The following is a 24,157-nucleotide window of genomic DNA, read 5'->3' as shown; positions in this document are numbered from 1 at the left end:
CCCTGGGCAAGTCATTCAATCCCAATTTCCTCAGCAAACAAACAAACAAACAAATAAAAATCAAGCTTCCTCTCTGATACAAGGGGGGGAGGGGAGCAAAAAATTTTACACATATTTTTCAAATCATAGGAATGTCATACCTCTAACCTTACAATATAGAAGAGATAACTATTTGGTAGGTAGGTAGTTCTTTCTACTAAGCTTCCATTGGCCTATTTACAACTTGCATTCATGGCTCTGAGTCTGCCCTTTGGAGCCAAGCAGAAATATTGTATACAGTCTTTATATCAGATATATCTACCAAACATTTGAGGATGTCTAACAAACTAGAGAACTAATAATCTCTTCTTTACCAGGCTAAACATTCCCAGTTTTGTCAAGTATTCCTAAGATGATACCAGCTAAGATCCTTGATCATCTTGGCTGTCTCCTCCTGATGAGGTTTAGATTTAGGGTACACAAATGAAAATGAGGTCTAGTGGCAGGTTCAGGGTACAGGGAGTCAAATGGAGCTCCCCTGGAACCCCTTTGGATTCGGCGCAAGGGTAGAGAGTTAAATGAGATCTAGTGGCGGTGCAAGAGTCCCCTGTAAAGGAATTTACAGACCCGAAAACTAGGATTGATAAAGGAGCACAGGAAGTAGGAAGTATGGTTAAAGTCTAGTTAGTAAAAGGTGTTAAGTAAAGAGAAGAGAGCACTGGAAATATTATTCCAGTGGGCAGAGACCCTTGGCATGTCAGATGTAAGGCTGTCATGTTTGGAACCTTTGCCTAGAGAGGGCTCCAACTTGGCTCTTTTACAATGAGAGATTTAGCTAAAGGGGCCCGTGGGTGGAGTCCCAAGTTGGCTCAGATCCGGTGGGAGCTGGGACAGGACCGGATCTTCTATTGGAATTCAAAGGGGTGCTTTTGACCAGGATTTGTGAGTCAAAGGTCCTAGCTTCTTGAATTGATAATGCATCAGCCAGGAGGGGCTGGGAATCAGAAAGGAACAAATCAATCTGAAAGGACTACTTTCTTAAAGGGACCACAACCTGCTTCACTCCCAGTCACTCTCTAACTTACTCATATTCTTCCTAAAATATGGTGCCCAAAACTGAACATAGTACAGTCACTGTAAAGTGACAAGAACACCAGAATGATCATGACGTCTAGCAAGGAATGAGATGGATTAAGGCCTTCAAAGGAAGGCTTTTGCTTTAGAACTGGGAGATTCCTAAGCATATTTGTACAGAGAAGAGAAGCCAGGCTGAAGGAAAGGGCTTATATCAGTAACTTTATGTCTAATAGACAGTGTTTCTTTTAGAAAGAAAGTTAAAGCTTTTTAGTTATTAAAAGAATAATTTATGCAGTCTAGATCTCTCCCTGCCCCCAAACTACTACTTCCTTAGTGAGGCTGATCTATACTATGTTATTTATATACTATAACAAACTCTCAGCTCTGAGGAGATTGGTAAGTTTGCCCACCTACTTTTTGTTGTTAATTATACTTGTTTTGTAAGAGGCTGATCTTATTTTGTTTTTCCAACAGCTCTGGTAAAGCAATGACTTCTGATGTACTGTACATTGAACATAAAGGACCTTCCCCTTTCCTGCTCAACATATAATTGCTGCATTTGTGCATGCTGAGTATGCTGAAAATAACAATAAAAAGTTAATGAAGAAAATAAGTGCTGGTTGTAATGAATTAGTAATATTGTTAGATTTGTATCTGGAGTTTACTTTTATTGCTGTGGGTGGAATATAATCAATAGGAATATGTAATCAAACTGTACAGGCTTTTATCTCCTGAGATTTCTTTATAAAAGAGATTAGGTATCTCAAATTTATCTTGGAAAGAACAAGTTAAATTGAATAATTCAGAGTAATCTTTTAATAGTGCCACAACCATTTCTCATGGTTGAGGTTTTCAAAGGAGAAAAGTCCATATTACATTCCTTCAATTGAAAAAGAATTTTCACCATTTCACAGAGCATGGTAAAATAGTGAAAGGAACTTCCTGGTGGGGAAAATTCCCCCTACTAATGACTGGTGTCTTTTTTTTTTTTTTTAACTGATTACCTAGGAGAATTGCATCAAAGAGTTAAAAGTGTTGTCTAGTGTCCTTAAGACAGTATAGAAAGAGATGGAAATTTTCCTTGGTATTCCTGGATTCAAGGCAGCCTCTATCCATTATGCCATGCTGCCTTTCATGGATAAAAAGGCACAACAATTTTGTTCACAAAATAATCAGAGCCAGATAATACTGGCTTAACTAAATGCTTTTAGCATTACTCTTTTAATTTTAATAGATAATTAAGCTACCTAAGACCAAAAACATTTTTCCACATTTTTATAAACATAGCCGCTCAAGATAATTATATAAATATGTATGCATATATTGGATTTAACATATATTTCTACTATGGTTAACACATATTGGACTACTTGCCATCTAGAGGAGGGGGTAGGGGAAAGGGACGAAATTGGTACACAAGATTTTGCAAGAGTTAATGTCAAAGAATTATCCAGGCTTATGTTTTGAAAAAATAAAAAGCTTTAATAAAAAAATAAACATAGCTGCTTAAAAAAACTAAACCTAAAATGACAAGAACTGAATAGTTCAATCCCTAAGGTAAAAGACAAGCTTGGAAAGGAGGGTCAGGGCGGGAAGAAGGGTTGTTTATTTGTTTAAATGATGAACAGACTCCTAATGTGCACGTGGAGGTGAGGAATGATTGTTAGAGCCTATTGTTACTATAATTAGAAGTCACCAGACACCAATTAACACCACATTAATAAGATAAATCACTGTAATATCTGCAGCTGAGACCAAGTCCAGTCTTAATGCTGTGATCATTTAGATTCACAGGTTTATGGAAAGAGTGATTTTCAGAGCTTTATAATTTCTTTATCTTCTTCTTGAACTAAGAATTCACATATAGTCATGTTTCCATCTTGCTTTCCATTGCATTTGGGGGAAGTGAATGAGAAGAACAGTATAGTTATTTATTTGGGATTAGGTAAGTCACTTTCTAGATAGAATTCTCAACAGCTAAGTTTTCATACTTACAATTCTATATATTAGAATTTGAAGTACAAAAGTTATTTTGGTTATATCATCTTTAAAAAAAAACTTTAATAAGCAACTGATTTTATCAAGTTGGAAGAATGAAATATTTTAGATTAAGTGATTCTATGGTATTATGTAAAAGGTAAAAGGTAAAATTATGTAAAAGGTATTTTTACCCAAAGAACCGTAACTGAAAAGTTTATTCTTTACTTGCTTTATTCTTAAATGTCTACTACATGCCAGAGAGGCATTGTTGCATGCACTTGGGATACAAAGAAAGGCAAAAGGCAGTCTCTGGTCTCAAGAGACTTGCATTCTAATGGGAAAAACAATATAAAACCCAACTATATATGAACAACATATAGAAATTATAAATGGGGGATCATATTATAGTGAAGGCACTGAGGTTAATTGAGAACCAGAATAGGCTTCCTGCGGTAGGTGGGACTTTAACTGAGATATGAAGGAAAGCAGGGAAGCTGGGAAACAGATGAGGAGGGAGGGAGTTCCATGCATGGGGGATGACCAGTGAAAATAGCCCAGTGTCTGAAGGCATCTTCTGGGAAGAATAGGAAGGAGACTAGATTGAAGAATAGATGGAGGGGAATAAAGTGTCAGAAGATTAGAAATGTAGGAAGGAGTCAGGTTATAAAGGTTATTAAAAGCCAAACAGGATTTTCTATTTGATTCTGTATGTAATAGGGAGTCACTGGAGATGACTGAATGAGGTAGTGACACTGTTAGATCTGTATTTTGGTTAGATTAATTTGATAGCTGAGGGGAGGATAAACTGGAATAGGGAGAGACTTAGGCAGAGTACTGCAATGATCCAAGTATGAGGTAATGAAGGCCTGCACCAAACATTTAAGTGGAAGTATCAGACAGAAAAGGCAGGATATATCCAACAGTACTCTGTCCACAGTAGATATAAAATAAATAAATGCTTGCTGAACTAAACATAAATGTTAACAAAAAGATAGCTTAAAAAAAAAGAGAGAGAAAGAAAGAAAGGAAGGAAAAAAGAAAGAAAAGAAAATTACATGGCTATAATTTTGTTCTATTTCTGCTCCATTTTAAGGGATTTGGGGAAAGTAAATTGCAAATAGTATTATTTTTTATGACATTTTTCTCATCAATAGGGAGCCATGCCCTTTTAGCAACAGCTTATGGTTCCCAAGGCTACTTATAGATAATAGTAATCTGCAAAGTGTATAGTAATCAGGATAATCTGAAACATGGATAACAAGCACACAATCAAGAGTTGACTGAATGCCCTCTATCCTCACTTTAAATAAATACAAAAGATTACCTGCCCACAATTTAATTTTTATTGACCTGCTTCTACTCCATCTAGGTAGCTATGCAGGTAATATGATTCTTGTTAGAGAAAATAAAATCAGTACTCTACCATTTGCCAAGTGCACATTACCTATCCTAGAAAGTGGCTATTTATGAGGCTGATATGACTATAACTACCTTATTTCTGATTGATTTAATTCTTTCTCACACTGGCATATTCTATTTTCATTAACACGTTTCTCCTTGTGGCCAACAAGTAGAATATGAGGCAAGATGGACATAAAGAAAGGTAATGATCATCCTACATTGTGTATCTTCATTAAACACTGTGTTTCCACATTAAAAATACTATGGATCTTCATTAAATTCTACTAGAAGAGCCCAGACTTGGCAGGAGTGTCCAGTAAATCCACACTGAAAGCCATCATGTTCATTCTGCAGCAAGCTTAATGGCAAATGCAAGGCTTATACTATGTCAGTCCTTTCTCTTCCTTAAACTGGGTATAGCAAACAAAACTAAGAGTAACACAAGCCTGGGGGTATCTAAATGGGGAGTTATGGGGAATGAATGATGCCTGAGAGATCAAGTCAAGAAATTCAATACAAAGTCTATGCTGAAATACAATTTTGTATTATCTGTGAAAAATTTAAAAGTTGGTTGCTTGTTTCTTAAAAGAAAAACAGCACAGGATAGTGGATATATAACCAAGAAGACTTGGGTTTAATTAAATCTCACCTCCGAGACATACTAAGAGTGTGATCCTGAGCAAGTCATTTTACCTCTAGTGTCCCAAGTAAATGCCTAAGAATAGAAGTTGCAAAGCAGATTTTGATTCATATTAATAGAAAGGTTTTCCTCAGTGGGAATTACCTATACCAATAAAACCAAAGATTTTACTCATTTCTTTAAAATATTTTTCAAACTTTTGTTTTATTTATACATATCCTCTTTTTATCTCTTTTTTATTACTATATTTTTATTTAATAAAATTGTTTTGCATATTTTCCCCTTAAAGCACCTAGATTTCCCAATGTATAAATCGCCTTATGAATGTAGAAACATTTAGAGTGCCTGGCACATAGAAGGAATATATTTAAATACATATTAATATTTGACATATTTATACATTTAAATATTTATGTAATATACCACTATGCTTTTGCAAATTTGGGGGGGGAAAGGACGCTGATCCACTTATGGATGTCCTATTTCTGCCTTCATTTTTACAATTTTATCTAATAAGTATACTACATTGCAAAAATTCAGGACTCAAGCTGAAAGATGCTCTTGAACATCATTAGTCTTCATCTGGAGAATCTACTGCATTATGTAAAGCTCTGCCTGTACAGTGGAAAGAATGTTCTCTTAATGAGTACTACCTGCTTAAGAATGGTTTCTAGTTATAATTTAACACCCAAGGAAATATTATCCTAAAAAAAACCAAACAAACAAAAACAAAATAAGATACTGGGAAAGTCCACTGAGAACAGTGTAATGTGTGGAACTAATAGCTGAGAACAGGGACAAATGTCCAACATCCAAGATCCTGGAGAAAAAGTTTATCCTCTCAGCTTAGTCAAAGAATGAGGGCTTAGAGGCAGGTTACCAAGGGGTAATGAGAGAATATTAGAACTGATCTTCAATCTAGAAGGGAATTGCATTCTGAGAGAAGTATGGGGGTAAAGTGGAATGATAGGATATAAGCCACACTTAATGATTCTTTATGCCCTCTTGCTCTGCTCCTTTTACCAGAAAGGAAAGCTCAAAGACCTTGGTTTCATTATTAGCATGGGGTTCTTTACCAATTTTGCTAACCAGTCACAATTATGTTAACAATTAACAACTTATACTTCTTTAGCACTTTGCATTTTATAAAGTACTTTTCTCATAATGAGCCTATGAGGCAGGGATTGCAAATATGACCTCTAATATTTATCTAGTATGTATCTTGTACCGATAAAGACTTTTCCATGATATTCCTATTGCCACAATGCTAAAGTGTCAGAGACAGATCTTTTGATGTCAAGTCTAAGCTTTTTTTTAAAAATTATACTAGGTAATCACTGTTCATAGTCAACTTGCCTACTAAGTTGGCTTAATTAGCACTGGATTTTCAAAACTCAAAGCCACATTTTACCTTAGATTCTGACCCAATCATCTGATATAAGAACTATTTATTCAGCATAGGTAGATCTACCAGTTATCAAATAGCTTTTATATATATATATATATATATATTACTAGATTACTACAAAGTTCAACTTAAATCCAGTTTCCTTAACTTTAAACCCACTGTTCATTCCTTTACAATAAAATGTACCTATACTGTCTATAGCACTTATTTATTTTTTACATATTACCTTTTTATTATTTATTGAAATGTTTCAGTTTCTTACTGCCACAAAATAACAAGATTCTCTATTTATCCTTTTTTTTTTTTTCTCATCACTCATAGTATCTAATCTAATGTTTATATGTCAGGGATCTTAATCTAGATCTTATGATATTCCAAAATGGCATTAGAGATTTTTGGATTGTCCATCAGTTCATTTCTCAAACTGCATCATCACTATCATCATCCTAAAATTGAATGTTTATAGAGTACTTTAAGGTTGACAAAATTATGAACTCATCTGATCATGATCAAACCACCCTCTTTTCCATTCATAGCTCTTTTTGATAGTATATTGCACAATTCTTCATAATAGCCACCTTTACTCACAGTGTACCACTCTACTGTCCTTTTGGTAACTCTCCATTTTTATTTTTTGCAGACTATGAAATCCTATGAGTCAATTAGTCTCAATGGAACAATATTGATATTAAAAAGATATCAGGGCCATCCAGATGATGCAAATTGCTGAACACACAATGTGGAAAGAATCGAATCCCAGAACATTGCAAAGCCTCCAAAAATTTAGATGCCTAATTATTCAAAACAATTCAGAACTAAGGGCAGAACTAAGATGGTAGAGTGATACTCCAAGTCATAATGAGTACTTTATTCAGTCTAGTTTAACACAGGGAGGTAAGTGAGTCCTATGTCCAGTCTAGTTTGTCATAGGGAGATGGAGAGGGAGGTCTATGGACATCAGGGATAGAGATCATTCAGGAGCAACCAGATACTAAGCATTATAATGCACAAGGAGAAGCTGTGAACCAGAGTGAGAATTTCTACTAGGATATTCCCAAACCTAGACTAGGACACTGCAAAAAGGATAGATACCAACTAGCAGCTTTGTTATTAGCTACCCAGTGCTAGATTACAGATATAGGATGAACTGAAAAGGGGACCCAAGGAGAGAGTGGTGTTCCAATGTAAGGGGACCATGAGCTATGTATGGAGAAAGGGAAAAGATCAGAGTCAACAGCAACACTGGTGTGGCTCAGACTCCAAACTCAGAGCAGGTTCTCATTTCTAGGATTTAGCCCAGACAATTCAAGAATAAACAGAGTGAGAAAACTAGAACAAAGAGAAGCTATAATTCTGTCTAAATGAAGCAACTAAGCTTTCCAAGCTAGCTAACAGAGGTAGAGTCCAAAAGCGGTCTACTCTTACACAAACTCAGATCAGGAACTGCAGAAGTGTGAATGCATATACTAGGGGGGAAGGAGAAGATAGGCAGGAGAATGGGATGGGGGGATGGATATGCAATAAACTTTGTTCCAGATCAGACCATTCTGAGAGGACTAAAAGTCTGTAGGTCTCTCAGCCTGGTCCCAAGGTCCTAGAATACACAAAACTCAAATAATCCCCAAGAAAGCAGTAATAGGACGAGCCAAGATCTTTCCTCCAGAAATATGGCAGAGCTCAATCCCAACATCATATTTAAGTCAGTCTGGAAGAATGGGCAAAGAAACAAAGGTGTCAGTTAAGACACAAATACAATAGAAGAAAATGATTCCAAAACATCTACAAGAAATGTCTCAGGAAAAAATACAGCTTGGGCACAAACTCAACTAGAATTCTATGAATTCTATGAATCTATGAGATGAAACAAAAGTTTTAAAAACAATTTAAAATGTTTTCATAAATGAGATGAGAGCACTTAAGGAAAAAACCAGAAATGAAATGAGAGCTACGGAAGAAAAAATTGAAAAGGGAATTAATAGCTTGGCTTAAAAAACTATCTGAAAATATGAATGTAGCAAATAGAAACTGATAATTCCATGAGGCATTAAGAAACATCAAAACAAAAATAAAAATTTTTCTACATTTTTTTTACAAAAATAGAAAAACATACAAGGTGTTTTACAACACCATTGTTTTGATCCTAACTCAGGCTTCTCACTGTGCATGTGTCTGAAAATAATAGCAATCTCCTCTTTTTGAGTGTCTCGAAATTCCTGTTCAATTTTTGGATTTTCTTTTTAGGTTGATTACCTACCTAATTCTTCTTCTTTACATAGGACACCGAAAATTCCATCTAAAGCCATTGCCACCATGGTCTTGTCTGGTGTGGTCATGAGTACACCATCAATACAATGATGGACATCAATATCCTCAGGAAATGGACCCTTTTTAAGGCACCAAATGTGCCATATGAAGTAGCCTTGAGGAAGGAGGGTAAAAAAAAATACACTACATTCCTTCCTAGGTAAAAGTAAACTACTAATTAGGTTCAGATACACAAATAAATATGCAAAGAGCATCTGTAACTCTACACCATACACCTAAAGCCTTGAGCTACTTTGATGTGGCCATAAACTATCACAGCACTTGGTATGACAAATATTTAGCTCCCCAAAATTCAATGTAAGCTATCAGGGGCCATTTGTCTTTTGTCACTGGACACATATGATTTTTTTAAAGGGGAATAATAATTACAGTAACATACTTCAGTATCCTCCATTATTATATAATGCATTCTTATCCCTAAAACTGGGGTCTTTGGGGTTGTCAAACACTAGATTATTAAGGTTATTGGCTGTTTTGTCCTTTGAACCTAACCTATTCCATTGATCAACTAGTCTACTTCTTAGCCAATACCAGATGGTTTTAGTAACCACTGCTTTATAATATAATTTTAGATCTGGTACAGCTAGGCCACCTTCATTTGATTTTTTAAAATTAATTTCCTTGAAATTTTTGACTTTCTCCTCCATTATTATAACCAAGGAGGAACTAGTTTTGGGTCCCCAGGAAAGTCTAGGTTGAGATGGTAACAATAGTACTAGAAGTACTTTCCTTTTTTTTTTTTTTTTTTTTTCATTTTTGTAGCTTTTTGATTTTGTTTTAAGATTTATTGTTACCTCAAGGAGTCTTTGCCTCAAAGAATGACAGCTAAAAAAAAAGTACATATACTTAATCAATGGCTATATATGGTCTGCCCAACTAATGCCTATTAACTTGAAAAACAAAACAAACCCCCAACCATTCTAAAAGCCAGTTTCTTCTTACCTGGGATAAATTCCACTGACCATGTCATGCTTGAGAGGCAATACTGCAGTGTTACTAGGTCCAGCAGCTTTGGAAATAAGTAATACCACCAGGCCACGCAATTGGAGGTTATTTCGACTATCTTGTACAAGCCTCCTAAACACACAAAAAGTAGAAAATAAATAAGACTTTTCATTATTCATTTTAATAGGATTCACAAAATCATAACAAAATAAATATAGTGGAAAGTATTTTGGATGCAGTTAGAGAGACTTTTACACTCTCTAAGACTTAGTTTCTTCATCTGTAAAATGGAGATTGTACTTACACTCACAAGATTAGGAGACACATGGTAGATAAAAGGTGATGCAAACTTTAAACCACTATATACAGGTTAGTTAGTATACAAATATTCATAAAATTAAGAATTTCTGGGAATATATGAATATTGTGAGGGAGTAAATGGATTAAGAGGTGGTAAAACAATTAAGTATTTATGAGGTAATTATGATGTTGCCAAGAACTGTGCTAACAAATATAGGAGATATAGATACAAGCAAAAAGATAGTCGCTGTCATCAAAGACCTTACATTCTGACAGGGGAATATAACATCAAAAAAGAGCTTAAAATGGAGATGGGTTAAAAGAGAACAAAGGAAAGGACATGCTATTTAAATCCTGAAAATCAAAAGCAGACCTGGGAGGGGAGAGGACTAGGCCCCTCCCCTAAAGGTTCAGGAGGAACTCATGAACAGATAGAGGGATATTGGGAATAGGGGTGGGGTTTAGAAGACAGAAGGATAAAGATATTTCAGATGAAGAGGTTCCAAACACAGAGGGAAGTTCCCAGATGAAACAGTAACTGAAACATGGTGGCAAATCTGGGAAAGTCAGAAGCAGAGCCAGGAGAGTAATGAGGGAGGAGTTTTTAGGAGAATTTTAAGGAGGCCCTGACAATAACTTAAATTCCTATTTGAGGGCAAAACTGATAAACTGTAGCTGTAAGGAAAGAAAAATTTTGGTCAGGAAAACTTCTCATTTTGAATTCTCAATCCAATACCAGAGAAAAAGATATCCTGTGATAGAAAATGGAAGGACAAAGCTATAACTGAATTTTAGTGGCAGCAACAGAATGAGAAATAAAAATACTGGGCTTTTTTTCCCTAATTTTTGATGAAAGTGTGATATAGGTCAGATAAATCCTCAATTCTTACTGCTTAGAATGGAAATGTCTAAGAGCCAAAGGATCAATTTAAATCCAAGTAATCTAACCTGGATTCACTCTCACAAGCAAAAGGAAATATTATCAGCAACATGTGTTATTTTCCATTGATTATTTATGCAAAATATCATCAATCCAGACACGTATAGGTTTCAAACTGGAATATTAACTTTCTTTTGCTCTTTATGGTGAATTTCCAGTATTTCTGATGCAGTCGTCCAGAATATTTTGAGGTTAGTGTTGCAGATGGTACTTCTGTAAGAAATGAACAGTGTCATCTTTAAAAACTAAAGACAAATTTTATGTTAACAGAAATAACTTTTTAGGGCTGAAGAATAGTGCCATGCTCACAGCAGGGACAGAGATATTTTATATAATCTCACAGCACAAGAAAAAATTAAACAGAATGGTTAATATACAAATGATTCACATGCATTTTAGATTGAAGTCATAAATGTAGTGAAATAAGCAATGAAATAAATTGAAGTTAAGTATTGTATTATATATATACTGTGCCCTGAAATGGTTGACTATTAACATCCTCATAGGTATATATTGTGAGGAACCAATTTAAGCTAAGGTAATTTCAGAATAAATAAATTAGTCAACATATAAATGGGTCACATGCAGGACTGTTAAGACCAGACAAAAATGTCAAAGAGGTATTCTAGTTTGTTAGTATTAATATGATTAGATCTATGGCTCCTTCATCAATATAGGGCTTTCTAAATAAAATTTGTTTCATCTTTTTTAAGTAATGAAATTTTGGTCAGTTAGAAGGCCTAATTATTAAGTTCTAGGAAATAAACTGGCTCTGTATAGTGAATTGCAACATCATTCACACCTTTTTCGAAACAGTGACCCCATTAATAGGGTTTAATGCTAAAGGTATTATTTTTTTTTTAAAGATTTATAGCTGTTTCATTCATAAAACTAAAAAAGGTAAAAACAACTCATGTCTAACAGTTGGGAAATAGCTAAACAAATTACAGCATATAAATAATAAATGTGCTAAAAGAAATATATGAGGTCTATAAAAACATGGGAAGAAATATATAAAGTGATATGGAATAAAGAAAGTAAAGTGAGAACAAGTAGTAGCAGAAACAGAATTAGAACAGCAGCAATAGCAACTGTAGTTTTAAAAGAGGCAGAAGAAAAATTGGAGGGTATACTGAAATAAAGCAATTCTTTTATTTTTATGGAAAGACCATACACACTTTAAATTATCAATTATCTTGAAGCATATGATTTTACATACATCACTTAAAATCTAGTGGATATTTACTAGGTTTAGAGTAAAGAAAAAAATTTTAAGTTCTTGTGGAAAAAAGAACAAAAGCTACTAAATACATTGTCAAATTTATAAATTTATCCCAAACTTCGATAGTTAATAGTTCTTATACAATACCTCCTTTAGTTCAATCTTGTCCATGAGTTGAAAGGAACACTATTTATTTTGTAAAAAATATGAGGGTTTTTTTTTCTGAAAAGCTTACATGAATGTTTGGGAACTCTAAATTTAATTCTATGACGTAATGGGTTTATTTGGGAGTTACTTTTTTTTCTATAATGATGCCAAAAAGAAGTTCTTGTTTCTTAAAGTCTGTATTCCAAGTTGTTATAGCATGGAAGAAGGAGGAAAATAAAAATGTACTATATATGGCAGGAACTGTTTCAATTGTTTAAGACTGGAAAGTGACTAGAAACTACATTATGCAGTAGTAATCATCAAAATGATTTGGTCTTCTTTTGTCTCATACAGTTATCACCATGATTAGTACCTTATAATCTCTCTCCTGAACTAATTTAATAGCCCTTTTACTAATTTACATTCTGTCTTTGAACACTCCAATCTATCTTCTACCCCCTCCTACTTGATAAATTCTAGTTGTTCCTAATCACAGCTAGGATCAGTTAGATGGTACAGTGGATAAAGCCCTGGGATTGAAATTGAGAAGACTCACTTTATAAGTTTAAATCTGTTATCAGGCACTCATTGTTTGAGTGACCCTGGGCATATCACTTAATCTGTTTGTTTCAGTTGTTTCAGTTCCCTCTTCTGTAAAGTGAACTAGAGAAGGAAATGGTACTCCAGCATCTTTCCCAAGAAACCACTTTCCTCCCTCCCAAAAGGGATCACAGAGTCAGCCATAAGTGAAACAATAACTAAACAAGTTTTTCTAAAATTTTTGTTAAATATTGACGAGGGTCTTACAACCTTCTTTCTACCTCCCTCCTTCTGCCTCAGGATTTTTGCAACATAGATTGAAACTGTCTTGAGAACTAAGGAGACAAATGTAAATCTAAGGAAATACCAAAATTCATTCTGATGAATGAACTAACATTTAAAGCACTTCACAACCTTATCTCCTTCAAACTTTTCCATCATCCTAGTCAACACTCCTCTGACTTTCCTGACTGGCACTGGCGGTTCCCCTTTTTCTTTAGCTCTACCTCTTCCTTAAAAGTTCAGCTCAAGTAATACTTTTTTCATGAAGCCTTTCCTGATCCTCCCAAAATCATCTTATATTTATTAATTTATTTTGTATACACTTACATAAATATGTTGTTCCTACCTCTTTGTCTTCCTCATATAATAGAGGCTCTAGTAATGTTTCTTTCTTTTTTTTGTTTCTTTTTTTTAAATCAATGACACACTTAATAAATACTTGTTGTTTGATAGAAGAGTATGAGACAAAGAAATATCTAATATACTCATCATTTGACAATTGCAATAAAGACTTTAGATCAAGGCATTAACTATATGAGGCTTAAAGGAAGTCTTTTGGGTGGTAGAGGAAGGAGAAGGTAAAATCTAAATTGGAATTTATAGGACAGGTAAGAGATTAACAGATGAAGAAAAGGAAGCAATAAGGTGCTGTAAAAAAAAAAAAAAAAAAAAAAAAAAAAGCAATGTATACGGATTTGGAATTCAGTGGCCTTCGGTTTTCTCATCTATAAAAATGAAGTTGAACTGAATGCTTTTTAAAGTCCTAAAGCTCCAAATCCTTTGATCCTATATTTGGAAGGAAAGATGTTAGATGTACAAGAAAGAGGATTTGGTATTGGGTGGATAAAAGTCACAGTAAAGCATTTATAGGAATTTGGAGGTAAAGCAAAAACAAAAATAACAACAACAAAACCAACCAGATAATAACATTGGAGAAGTATGGTAATATAGAAATGGTTGTGAATAGGTTGTATTTATAAATTTTGGGAAAATGGGGCCAGGACTAAATTGTCCTGGGAAGTCCAGACGAGTGATAGAATTATGAAACACCTGCTTTTTGTGACAGAACTGATTTTGGGATGAGAAGGAAAAAGGAAATAGTCACAAAATTCAATTTATAAAAATTAAATAGACAAAACTTTAAAAGTAATTTAAAAATATTTAAAAGTATTAAAAGACAGAGCACCAGCCCTTAAGTCAGGAGGACCTCAGTTCAAATCTGACCTCAGACACTTAACACGTCCTAGCTATGTGACCCTGGGCAAGTCACTTAACCCCAACTACCTCAGCAAAAAAAAAAAAAAAAAAAAAAGTATAATGTTATATATGATAGAATACTTGTTTTGCCTACCAGTTGTTTTCTTAGGTAAATTCAAAACAAACATTCCATTGTAGTCAATTTAAAATGTATATATACACATGCATTTTACCAAGCTCATGGTGTGTATGTGTGTGTGTGTGTCTGTCTATCTGTCTGTCTCTCACACACACACATTTTTGTTTATTTTTTGACAGACAATCAGAGTTCAGTGACTTGCTCATACAGCTACTAAATGCCAAGTATCTAAGGCTGGATTTGAACTCTAGTCCTCCTGAATCCAGGGCTGATGTTCTATTTATTGTGCCAACACACATACACACACACAAATTTACAAAAAACATTTGAAAGGTTAATTATCTAAATGTTCAATACTGGTGTTTCTTATGAAAATTCAAAATAACCACTCTCTTATACAAATAGATCACTCTAGCTGATTGTTAAATTTTGTAAAAACTTTCATCGGCTGCTGTTCAGTGATTGAAAGGATTGCATTTATTTTTTTAAATAATAGCTTTTTATTTTCAAAATATATGCAACACTGGTTTTCAACATTCACTTTTCCAAAACCTTGTGTTCCAAATATTTTCTCTGTCTCTTCACCTCATCCCCTCTTAGATGTCAAGTAATCCAATATATGTTAAACATGTGCAATTTTTCTATACATCTTTCCACAATTATCATGCTGCATAAGAAGTCAGATCAAAAAGGAAAAAATGAGAAAGAAAATAAAAAGCAAGCAAACAACAACAAAAAAAGGTGAAAATACTATGTTGTGATCCACACTCAGTCCCCACAGTTCTCTCTCTGGATGCAAATGGCTTTTTCCATCCCAAGTCTATTGGAATTGGCCAGAATCACCTCATTGTTGAAAAGAGCCACATCCCTCAGAATTGAACATTTTATATTCTTGCTGTTATTGTGTACAATGTTCTCTTGGTTCTGCCCACTTCACTTAGCATTTCTAGGCCTGCTGAACTTTTCTTATAGAACAATAATATTCCTTTACATTTATATGCTATAACTTATTCAACCATTCTTCAATTGATGGGCATCCACTCAGTTTCTAGTTTCTTGCCACTACAAAAAAGGGCTCCTACAAACATTTTTGCACATGTGGGTCTTTTCCCATTTTTTATGATCTCTTTGGGATACAGATCCAGGAGAGACACTGTTGAATCAAAGTTTGATAACTCTTTGGGCATAGTTCCAAATTACTCTCCAGAATGGCTGGATCAGTTCACAACTCCACCAACAATGCATTAGTGTCCCAGTTTTCCCACATTTTCTCCAACATTTATCTTTATCTTTTTCTGTCATCTTAGCCAATCTGAGAGATGAACAGTAGTATTTCAGTGTTGTCTTAGTTTACACTTCTCTGATCAATAGTGATTAAGAGCATCTTTTTATATAACTAGAAATAATTTTAGTTTCTTCAACTGAAAATTGTTCAAAAGGGATTGCATTCATAATTCTAGCCTTAAGACCACTCAAAGAATTAGGTTTTCCATGAAAATTTTGATGTGACCTTACAAGAAAAAGTCTAATGGAGACAGATCAGGAAATAACAAATCTGATTGTGCAAGATTGGCCTCTACCAATCCACGGGTCTGAGAAATGTCATCCAGAAACTATTGTACATACAATGTATATTGATAAGTTACCTTGTCTGGTTAAAACTAAAAATTTATTATTTAAAATTTACTAATCTAAGTAAATGTAAAAGGAATTTAAGCAAACTTTCAGAGGATGCTTTGTATAAGTTTATAGCATTTAAATTTCTAAAGTTTTTAAAGCTTGAAATCATAAAACTTTTGGGACATTTTGTGTGAGTGTGTATGTGTGAGAGAGAGTGTGTGAATCCATGCACACAGGCCTAAACTGTTAAATAAGTAGCCTTGATTGCAGATCATTTAAAAATATTTTGTGGGATCCAGCCATTCTAGAAAGCGATTTGGAATTATGCCCAAAAAAGTTATCAAACTGTGCATATCCTTTGATCCAGGCAGTGTTACTACTGGGCTCATATGCCAAAGAGATCTTAAAGGGTAAGGGACCTGTATGAGCAAGAATATTTGGGCAATTCTCTTTGTGGTGGCCAGAAACTGGAAACTGAGTGGGTGCCCATCAATTGGAGAATGGCTGAATACATTGTGGCATATGAATGTTATGGAATATCATTGTTCTGTAAGAAATGACCAAGAAGATGATTTCAGAAAGACCTGGAGAGACTTACATGAACTGATGCTGAGTGAAATGAGCAGGGCCAGGAGATCATTATATACTTCAACAACAATACTATATGATGATCAATTCTGATGGACCTGATCATCTCCAACAATGAGATGAACCAAATAAGTTCCAATGGAGCAGTAACCAACTGAACCAGCTATATCAAATGAAAGAACTCTGGGAAATGAGTATGAACCACTACATAGAATGCCCAATCCCTCTATTTTTGTACACCTGAATTTTTGATTTCCTTCACAGGTTAATTGTACACTATTTCTAAGTCCAATTCTTTTTGTACAGCAAGATAATTGTGTGGACATGTATACATATATTGTATTTAACATATATTATTATTTTTTTAAAATAGTTTTTTATTTACAAGTTATATGCATGGGTAATTTTACAGCATTGACAATTGGAAAACCTTTTGTTCCAATTTTCCCCTTCCTTCCCCCCACCACCTCCCCCAGATGGCAGGTTGACCAATACATAACATACCTTTTGTTCCAATTTTTCCCTCCTTCCCCTCACCCCCTTCTCTAGATGGCAGGATGACCAATACATAACATATACTTTAACATATATAACATGTATTGGTCAACCTGCCATCTGGGGGAAGAGGGGAAAAATTGGAACAAAAGGTTTTCCAGTTGTCAATGCTGAAAAATTACCCATGCATATATCTTGTAAATAAAAAGCTATAATAAAAAATATATATTTTGTTGGCCTTTGAAAGTTACTTTCATAGTGAAACTCATATGTGTTGGGTATCTAAAAGTTCAATTTTCAGTTGCAGTAGTGTTTTAATGACTCATTTGTCTTAATTTCTTATCAGCTCAAAGGAAAATAATTTCAGGAAACATTATTGATAAGGATCAGAATTGTCTGTGTGATTCTATAACAACTTATAAATCAGATCGTGCCCCAAGTTTTGCTATAATAACTAGGTTCTCTAGATTATAAAATACCTAAATATAGCTAGGTGCTAATTCTTCATGAATATGTAGCTTTGGGGAAATTTTGTCCAGAAGCTCCTTAAGACACTTGAAAACCTGTAGATTTTTGATGTTGTGTAAAAAAAAAAAATTTTTTTAAGTGAGATAGTTTTTGAGCTGTAAACGTTATCAGTTTATCTCATCATGACTACTTTCAAAAAGGGTGTTAATGAACTGAATTTAAGGCTATGCTGTTTTGGAAACAGTTATTTAATTTATTCAAACTGTTAATCTGCCCCCAGAGAACTTACTTTGTTACAAGAAAACATACTTATATTTTTACAATAGCTTCCAGAAGCCTTTTCAAACTAGCATATGTTGCAAATGTCTTGCTTTACTACTTTTATCATTAATTTATCAACTAAGGAGGAGAGAGATGAGAAGACAGGCACACCTCAGTGGTAATTGATTCAAAAAATAGTTAAGGCAATTACTGCCTATATATAAATCTTGAAGTTAAAGGAGAAATGGTATGATTATAAAGTGGTTTTCCTTAAGGTCATTATGGCCAAAATAATTTATTCTTTAAAAAAATGTTTTATTGATATCACATGATTTTTCATTGTATTCCTTTCTAATGATTTTTCATTATATTTTTTTTCTAATGTATTCTTTCCTCCTCTCCTACCCAGCAGATCTTTACTTTTAATAAATTAAAAAAAAATAGTAAAAGCAATCAATATACTAAACACTTCTGACATGTCCCAGATTCCATATTCATAGCCTGCCATCTCTCCAAATTAGGGAGGAAGCTGCACTTTCTTTTTAACAGGACTAGGTCATCATAATTATATGGTGTTCAGTTTTGTATTTCTGTTCTTTTCATTTACATTACTGTACTTTTTATGTAGGTTGTTTTCCTGGTTCAGCTGCCTTTGCTGTTTTTTCAGTTAATATAAGTTTTCTTATTTTTCTCTGGCTTCTTGATATTCATTGTTTCTTAAGGTACAACATTCGATTTCTTTCATGTACCACTATTTATTTAGTCATTTTCTATATGATAAATACCCATTTTGTTTCTAATTCTTTGACACCACAAAAATGCTTATGAATATTTAGTGTATGGGACCTTTGCCCTCATTAAGGGATAAACTCATTAGTGATATCTTTCATTCAAAAAGTGTACTCATTTAAGTCACTCTTTTAGCATAATTCCATAATTGTTATGATTTACATTTTTCTGATTAGTGATTTTGGGGAAATTTTCATACAATTAATAATTTTGCAATTTTTTTTTTGAAAACTGTTCTTATCTTTTGATCATTTAAACCATTAGTGAATGGTTCTTGGTTTCATACTTATGTTAATTCTGTCTTGGACATTAGAGGAGATATTTGATGCAAAGTTCTTTTTATCCCTAAATAAGTTACTCTTCTTAATCTAGTTGTGCTATTTTTTCATGCTGTTGTGCCACAGTTCTCTTTAACTGTCTTGCCTTAGTTTCTAATTGTTCTACCTCAATCCCCCTAATTGCAACACTACCCTTCCCTCCTAATCATCAGGACATTTGATCCAGATAAGGAGAAAGATCTTATGTCTTAGACATCATGACCCCAGACCTTCCCTATTTATCAGAATGTCTGGTGCCTCCCCCCACCCTGTCAGAACCGGGTTGATAGTCTGTTCCTGCTCTCAGTGCTCTGATTCCATCCCTGTCTCAGTCTACCCCAGTAGCTTGGAGTCACATATATATATTTCATGGGAACTTCACATTCCCTGCCAGAAGCTTTTAGACATCAGCCCTGGGGGCAACATACCCCAAGTACAATCTCTCCCTCTCAAATAAAATATTAAAAACTCTCTAATCTCTATCTTGCTTCAGTTTCTCCAGCATTACAATGCAAAAATTTTATGATGTCATTAAAAGTGCCTATTTTAATCTTTATCTTTGGCCATCTCTTCTATCTCATATTAGGTGACCTATTATCTTTGGATTTCATATCCACTGAAGCTTACTGTGGTATATGGTGGAAGGTGATGATATATATTTTTTGCCAAGCTATTTTCCAGTTTTCCCTATATTTCTTGTTATATATGACTTGTTTGTTCTTGGGTTTATCAAACACAGTTGTGAAGACTTAGCATTGGGCTACATCTCAGAAGTTATCTAGTTAAGTTCTTTCAATTTACAAAAAGGAAAAAGGCCCAGAGAGTTTATGCAATTTGGTAAGGGTCACAAGGGTAATAAATGTTGGAGCAAGAATTTAAATTCAGACTGTCAATCTAATGTTTTTTTAATTAACCTGTGGAAACTCTTCATTTTATTACTTCCTTTTCCAATAACTAACTTGCTCCCTGCCCACTACTTTAATTTTTAACCTCTCTGAAATTCTAATACATCTCACAAATTACAGTGACTGTAGTAAGAAAATATTTTGAAGTCACAAACCTCCTAGCAAAAAGCTCTCCGATTCCTTCAGAGAATATTCTTTAGAATTAAAAGAAGAAAAAAAAAAACAATACATTTTAAAACTATGTTGTCTTAATAAGGATATCTAACAATATATTTTAAACAGTTCTTATACAAATATTGCCCCAAAGGAATACTTTGATTAAAGTGATTGCTAAGTAGAAAAAGACTTATGAAGGAGCTAATAAATTTACACTGGATTTAATTCAATGAAATTTACTGTAGGCATGAGTCAAGCAATTTTAATTTCTCCTATAGGCCTAAAATTATAGATAGCCTTTAACCTAAAATTGGAAGCTTTGATAACAATCATTAAAATAAGATTCTATTAATATTAATCTTAGAGAGCTTTCTCTATTCATTGAATTGGACGTGTAATGTACTATCTTCTTTCTTTACTAAGTAAGACAATTCTCTCTTCATATGGAACAACATGTTGCTGAGTTAAATAAGCATTGTTAATTCACTTGTCTAGGACATAAGTGGGCTCACAGTCCTAAGGAGAATAATAACTCTGACACAGAATTCTGATACAGTTGTTGTTCAATTATAATGTAACAAGCTATGTTATGTTGGAAATAAGCACCAGAACTGTTTTATGAATATGGGAAAAAATTATTTATCTGATTATAGACATGTTGAGAATTTTATTACTATACAATAAGCTAAATTGAGATCAGAGGGCCTAGAATACAATCTTAAAAAAAGAAGAGAGAACAGAAAGATTTCAGAACTGCACTAGTTAAGTTCAAAGCCAGAGTGATGGATACTACATTATTATTAAGTAGTAAGTTCTCAGCAGAGGAACAGCTTGAAGTAGGGAATCAGAGGTTACGCAGGAGATTGGTTTGCTGAGATGCAGAGCTCAGTGAGGTGTTATTCAATCATAGCATGAATCAAGTTAGTTTAGTGTAGAATCATCTGTTCCTTACAGAAGCTAGTTTGTCAAGGAATTTTTATAAACAGTTATTGAGACAAAAAGACAACACTAAAATTTACAGTTCTGGAATTGTAATTCACCCTAAACACATAGGTTTTCCTCATTCACATGACTCCTTGGCAGATTTCTGCAATGGTGTGCTCAGTCTCTCCTGATCCTCAGTGCCCTGAAAGATTACTCAGGTGTATATGTGAATTGTGATATGTTTATTATGCCCACACTTGCTTTTAAAATGAATACTTCTGTTATTTTACTATTTCTTTTGCTTTCGTTAATATAAATCTTTTGCTTTAGTTAAATAAATGGTAACATCTTGAGTGTCTCTGGGTTTGTACAAGTAAAAGAACATAAGTAGGAGCCCAGAAACTAACATGATTCCTAGGGATGTCCCATGATAGAGTAACTCCTTGGATACTGAGGACATTTGAGTATTTTCATTGGTGATCATTCAATGTAACCTAAACTTTCCAATGTGTAAAAAGGTTGGAGAGGGTTAGAGAGATCAGAAAATGAGTAAATGTCTGCATGTCTTCTATGAGAGATGTGGGGTATTACACACAAGGGGAAGTTTATAGAATCACCCCTTATCTGGGATGGAGTTTGTGAGATCTTCAGAGGCAGCTGGCATCTTCTCCTTCCTAGCATCAGGATACTCATTACTGGAGCAGTTGTGGCAGAAACAATGACAAAGGAAAGCATTTATCTAGAGTTAGAACCCATGGAAGAATGGGGTCACTTCATGGAAATGAAATGTAAAATGATTAATAAGTATCACTGTTCAAATGCTGATTGAACACTAGCTTTTCAGCTGAATGTATTAATTTTATTGTTCTTTACTACTTGGTAGTCCCTTTTTTGTGGTGGAATAGAATTCTTTGTTCCATGCCTAATTCATGTTTGTACTATAGGAACAATTCAAAAATCCTTCTTCTTTCTTCCATCTCCTTAGAATTGAGTCAACAAAGAATTGTTCCTTATGGGGCAGCTAGGTGGTACAGTAGATAGAGGACCAGCCCTGAAGTCAGAAGGACCTGAGTTCAAATCTGATCTCACTCACTTAATACTTCCTGGCTGTGTGACCCTGGGCAAGTCACTTAACCCCAATTGCCTCAGCCAAAAAAAAAAAAAGTTCTTTATTAATCTGAAGTAGAGGTGTAATGAAGCACTGGGACCCTAGTTCCCATGTTGAGGAGACAAACAACTCCAGAGCAACAAATTGATGGCAAACTCCAAGGATAAGTAAGGGACTAGTGAAAGTCACCAATTTGTGTGTGTGTGTGTGTGTGTGTGTGTGTGTGTGTGTGTCTCCATCTCATCATATGCTAAAGGGAGGTGGCAGAAGGAAACACCATTTCCCACTAAAAACCCTTTTCTTTTGACTATAAGGACAGTGCTCTTTTCTGGCATAAAAGTACTATATATTAATTAACTTACCCAATAAACAAGTATATGATATATATGAGGTCTGTTAAGCAAGCAGAGGGCAAATAGAAATAGAGATAGAATCCTGGGTCTGGAGTCAAGAAGACTCATCTTCCTGACTTCAAATCCAGCCTCAGACCCTTACTAGCTAGATAATTCTGGGCAAGTCACTTAATCTGTTTGCCTCCCTCAGTTTCCTCATCTGTAAAGTGAGCTGGAAAAGGAAATGTCAAACCACTGTTATCTTTGCTAAGAAAATCTTAAAGGGAGTCACAAAGAATTGGACTTAAATGAATGACTCAACACCAAACTAACCAAACAAAATGAAAACAAATAACAAAATAAAATATGAACAGATGCATTTATCACAACTTTTAATGAGACGCCTATATAAATATGCTAACGAATTTATTGCTTTTGAGAAATATCAGCTAGCTTTTTTTTTAAATTAAAGCTTTTTATTTTCAAAACATATGCATAATTTTGAAGATTGATCCTTGCAAAACCTTGTGTTCCAAATTTTTTCCCTCCCTCAGACAGCAAGTAATACAATATACATTAAACATTTGCAATCATTCTATACATAAACACACAATTATCATACTGCATAAGAAAAATCAGATCAAAAAGGAAAACAATGAGAAAGAAAACAAAAAGCAAGCAAGCAAGAATAAAAAAGTGAAAATACTAAGTTGTGATCCACATTCAGTCCCCATAGTCCTCTCTCTGGGTTAAGTGATCTTTTTCCAGGAAGTTTAAATAAAATTTTTAAAAGATTATAAGATTTCATATGTAATTGTTTTCAAGTATCACCTTAAAATTATTTTTATCTGCATCTATGTATACAAAATCATTAATTACACATAATTAATACAAAAGATCCAAATTAAGAGTTAGATGCAGGACCAAGGTTTAAAATGTGGCAGAGAAAAACTTATTTAAAAAACAATTAATAATTCAGTCATACGAACATTTTACACATTTGGCTGTAAAAACAGGGAGTAGAGCCAAGATGGTAGAGAGAAGGCAAGGATTTACCTAAGCTCTCCCACAAATCCTGACAAAGACCTTTGAAAAAATGCCCTAAAACAAATCCTGAAACGGCAGAACTCACAAAAGGATGTAGGGAAACAATTTTCTAGCCCAATACAACATAAAGTTTGACAGAAAAAGTCTGTTATACCCAGGTAAGAGGGGAGCACAGATCAGGCCCCGACAAACTAGGCGCAGATCTTGGGAATGAATGAAACAGCAATTATAGTGGCAGCGGCTCTTGGTGCTCTCAGTCCTTTAATGTGTAAAGGGGAGGGGGGCAGGAAGGGAGAAGAGGGAGTGGTCAAGCAACTTGTCAGAAGGAGATCATAGAGATCTCTTTGCTGGCACTGGGAGCAGGACTCTGTTGCTTTGCCCATACTCAGATTCAGGTCATAGTCCTGAGTGGCAGCCTCAGGGTAAAGAGGAGCATTAGCATATCAGTTTCCAGAGAAGCAAGTACCCTCCATCACAGTTTCAGGGCAGAAAACAGTGCTTGTGGTCACTCACAGACCACAACATAGGCCAAGAGAGTAGAAAATACATTTCCCCAATGACTGTGGACCACAACATAGCATTTCCACTCCTTCTGTTATTGTTTGCTTGCATTTTTGTTTTCCTT

General features: G+C 34.4%; 1 protein-coding gene across 1 annotated transcript in view; it reads right to left on the bottom strand.

Annotated features, from left to right (window-relative positions):
• The window catches only part of PDSS2 (decaprenyl diphosphate synthase subunit 2), a 288,494-nt gene that overhangs the window by 159,831 nt on the left and 104,506 nt on the right, over positions 1–24,157 (bottom strand). The window contains exon 2 of the mRNA XM_031964462.1: positions 9,753–9,887. Coding sequence (XP_031820322.1) covers positions 9,753–9,887 — 135 coding nt within the window. The remainder of the gene's footprint in view (positions 1–9,752; positions 9,888–24,157) is intronic.

This window comes from Sarcophilus harrisii, chromosome 4 (assembly GCF_902635505.1).
Source record: "Sarcophilus harrisii chromosome 4, mSarHar1.11, whole genome shotgun sequence".
Classification (NCBI taxonomy): Eukaryota; Metazoa; Chordata; class Mammalia; order Dasyuromorphia; family Dasyuridae; genus Sarcophilus; species Sarcophilus harrisii.
The sequence above is the reverse complement of the archived record's forward strand: the minus strand, read 5'-3'. Positions and strand labels throughout refer to the sequence as shown.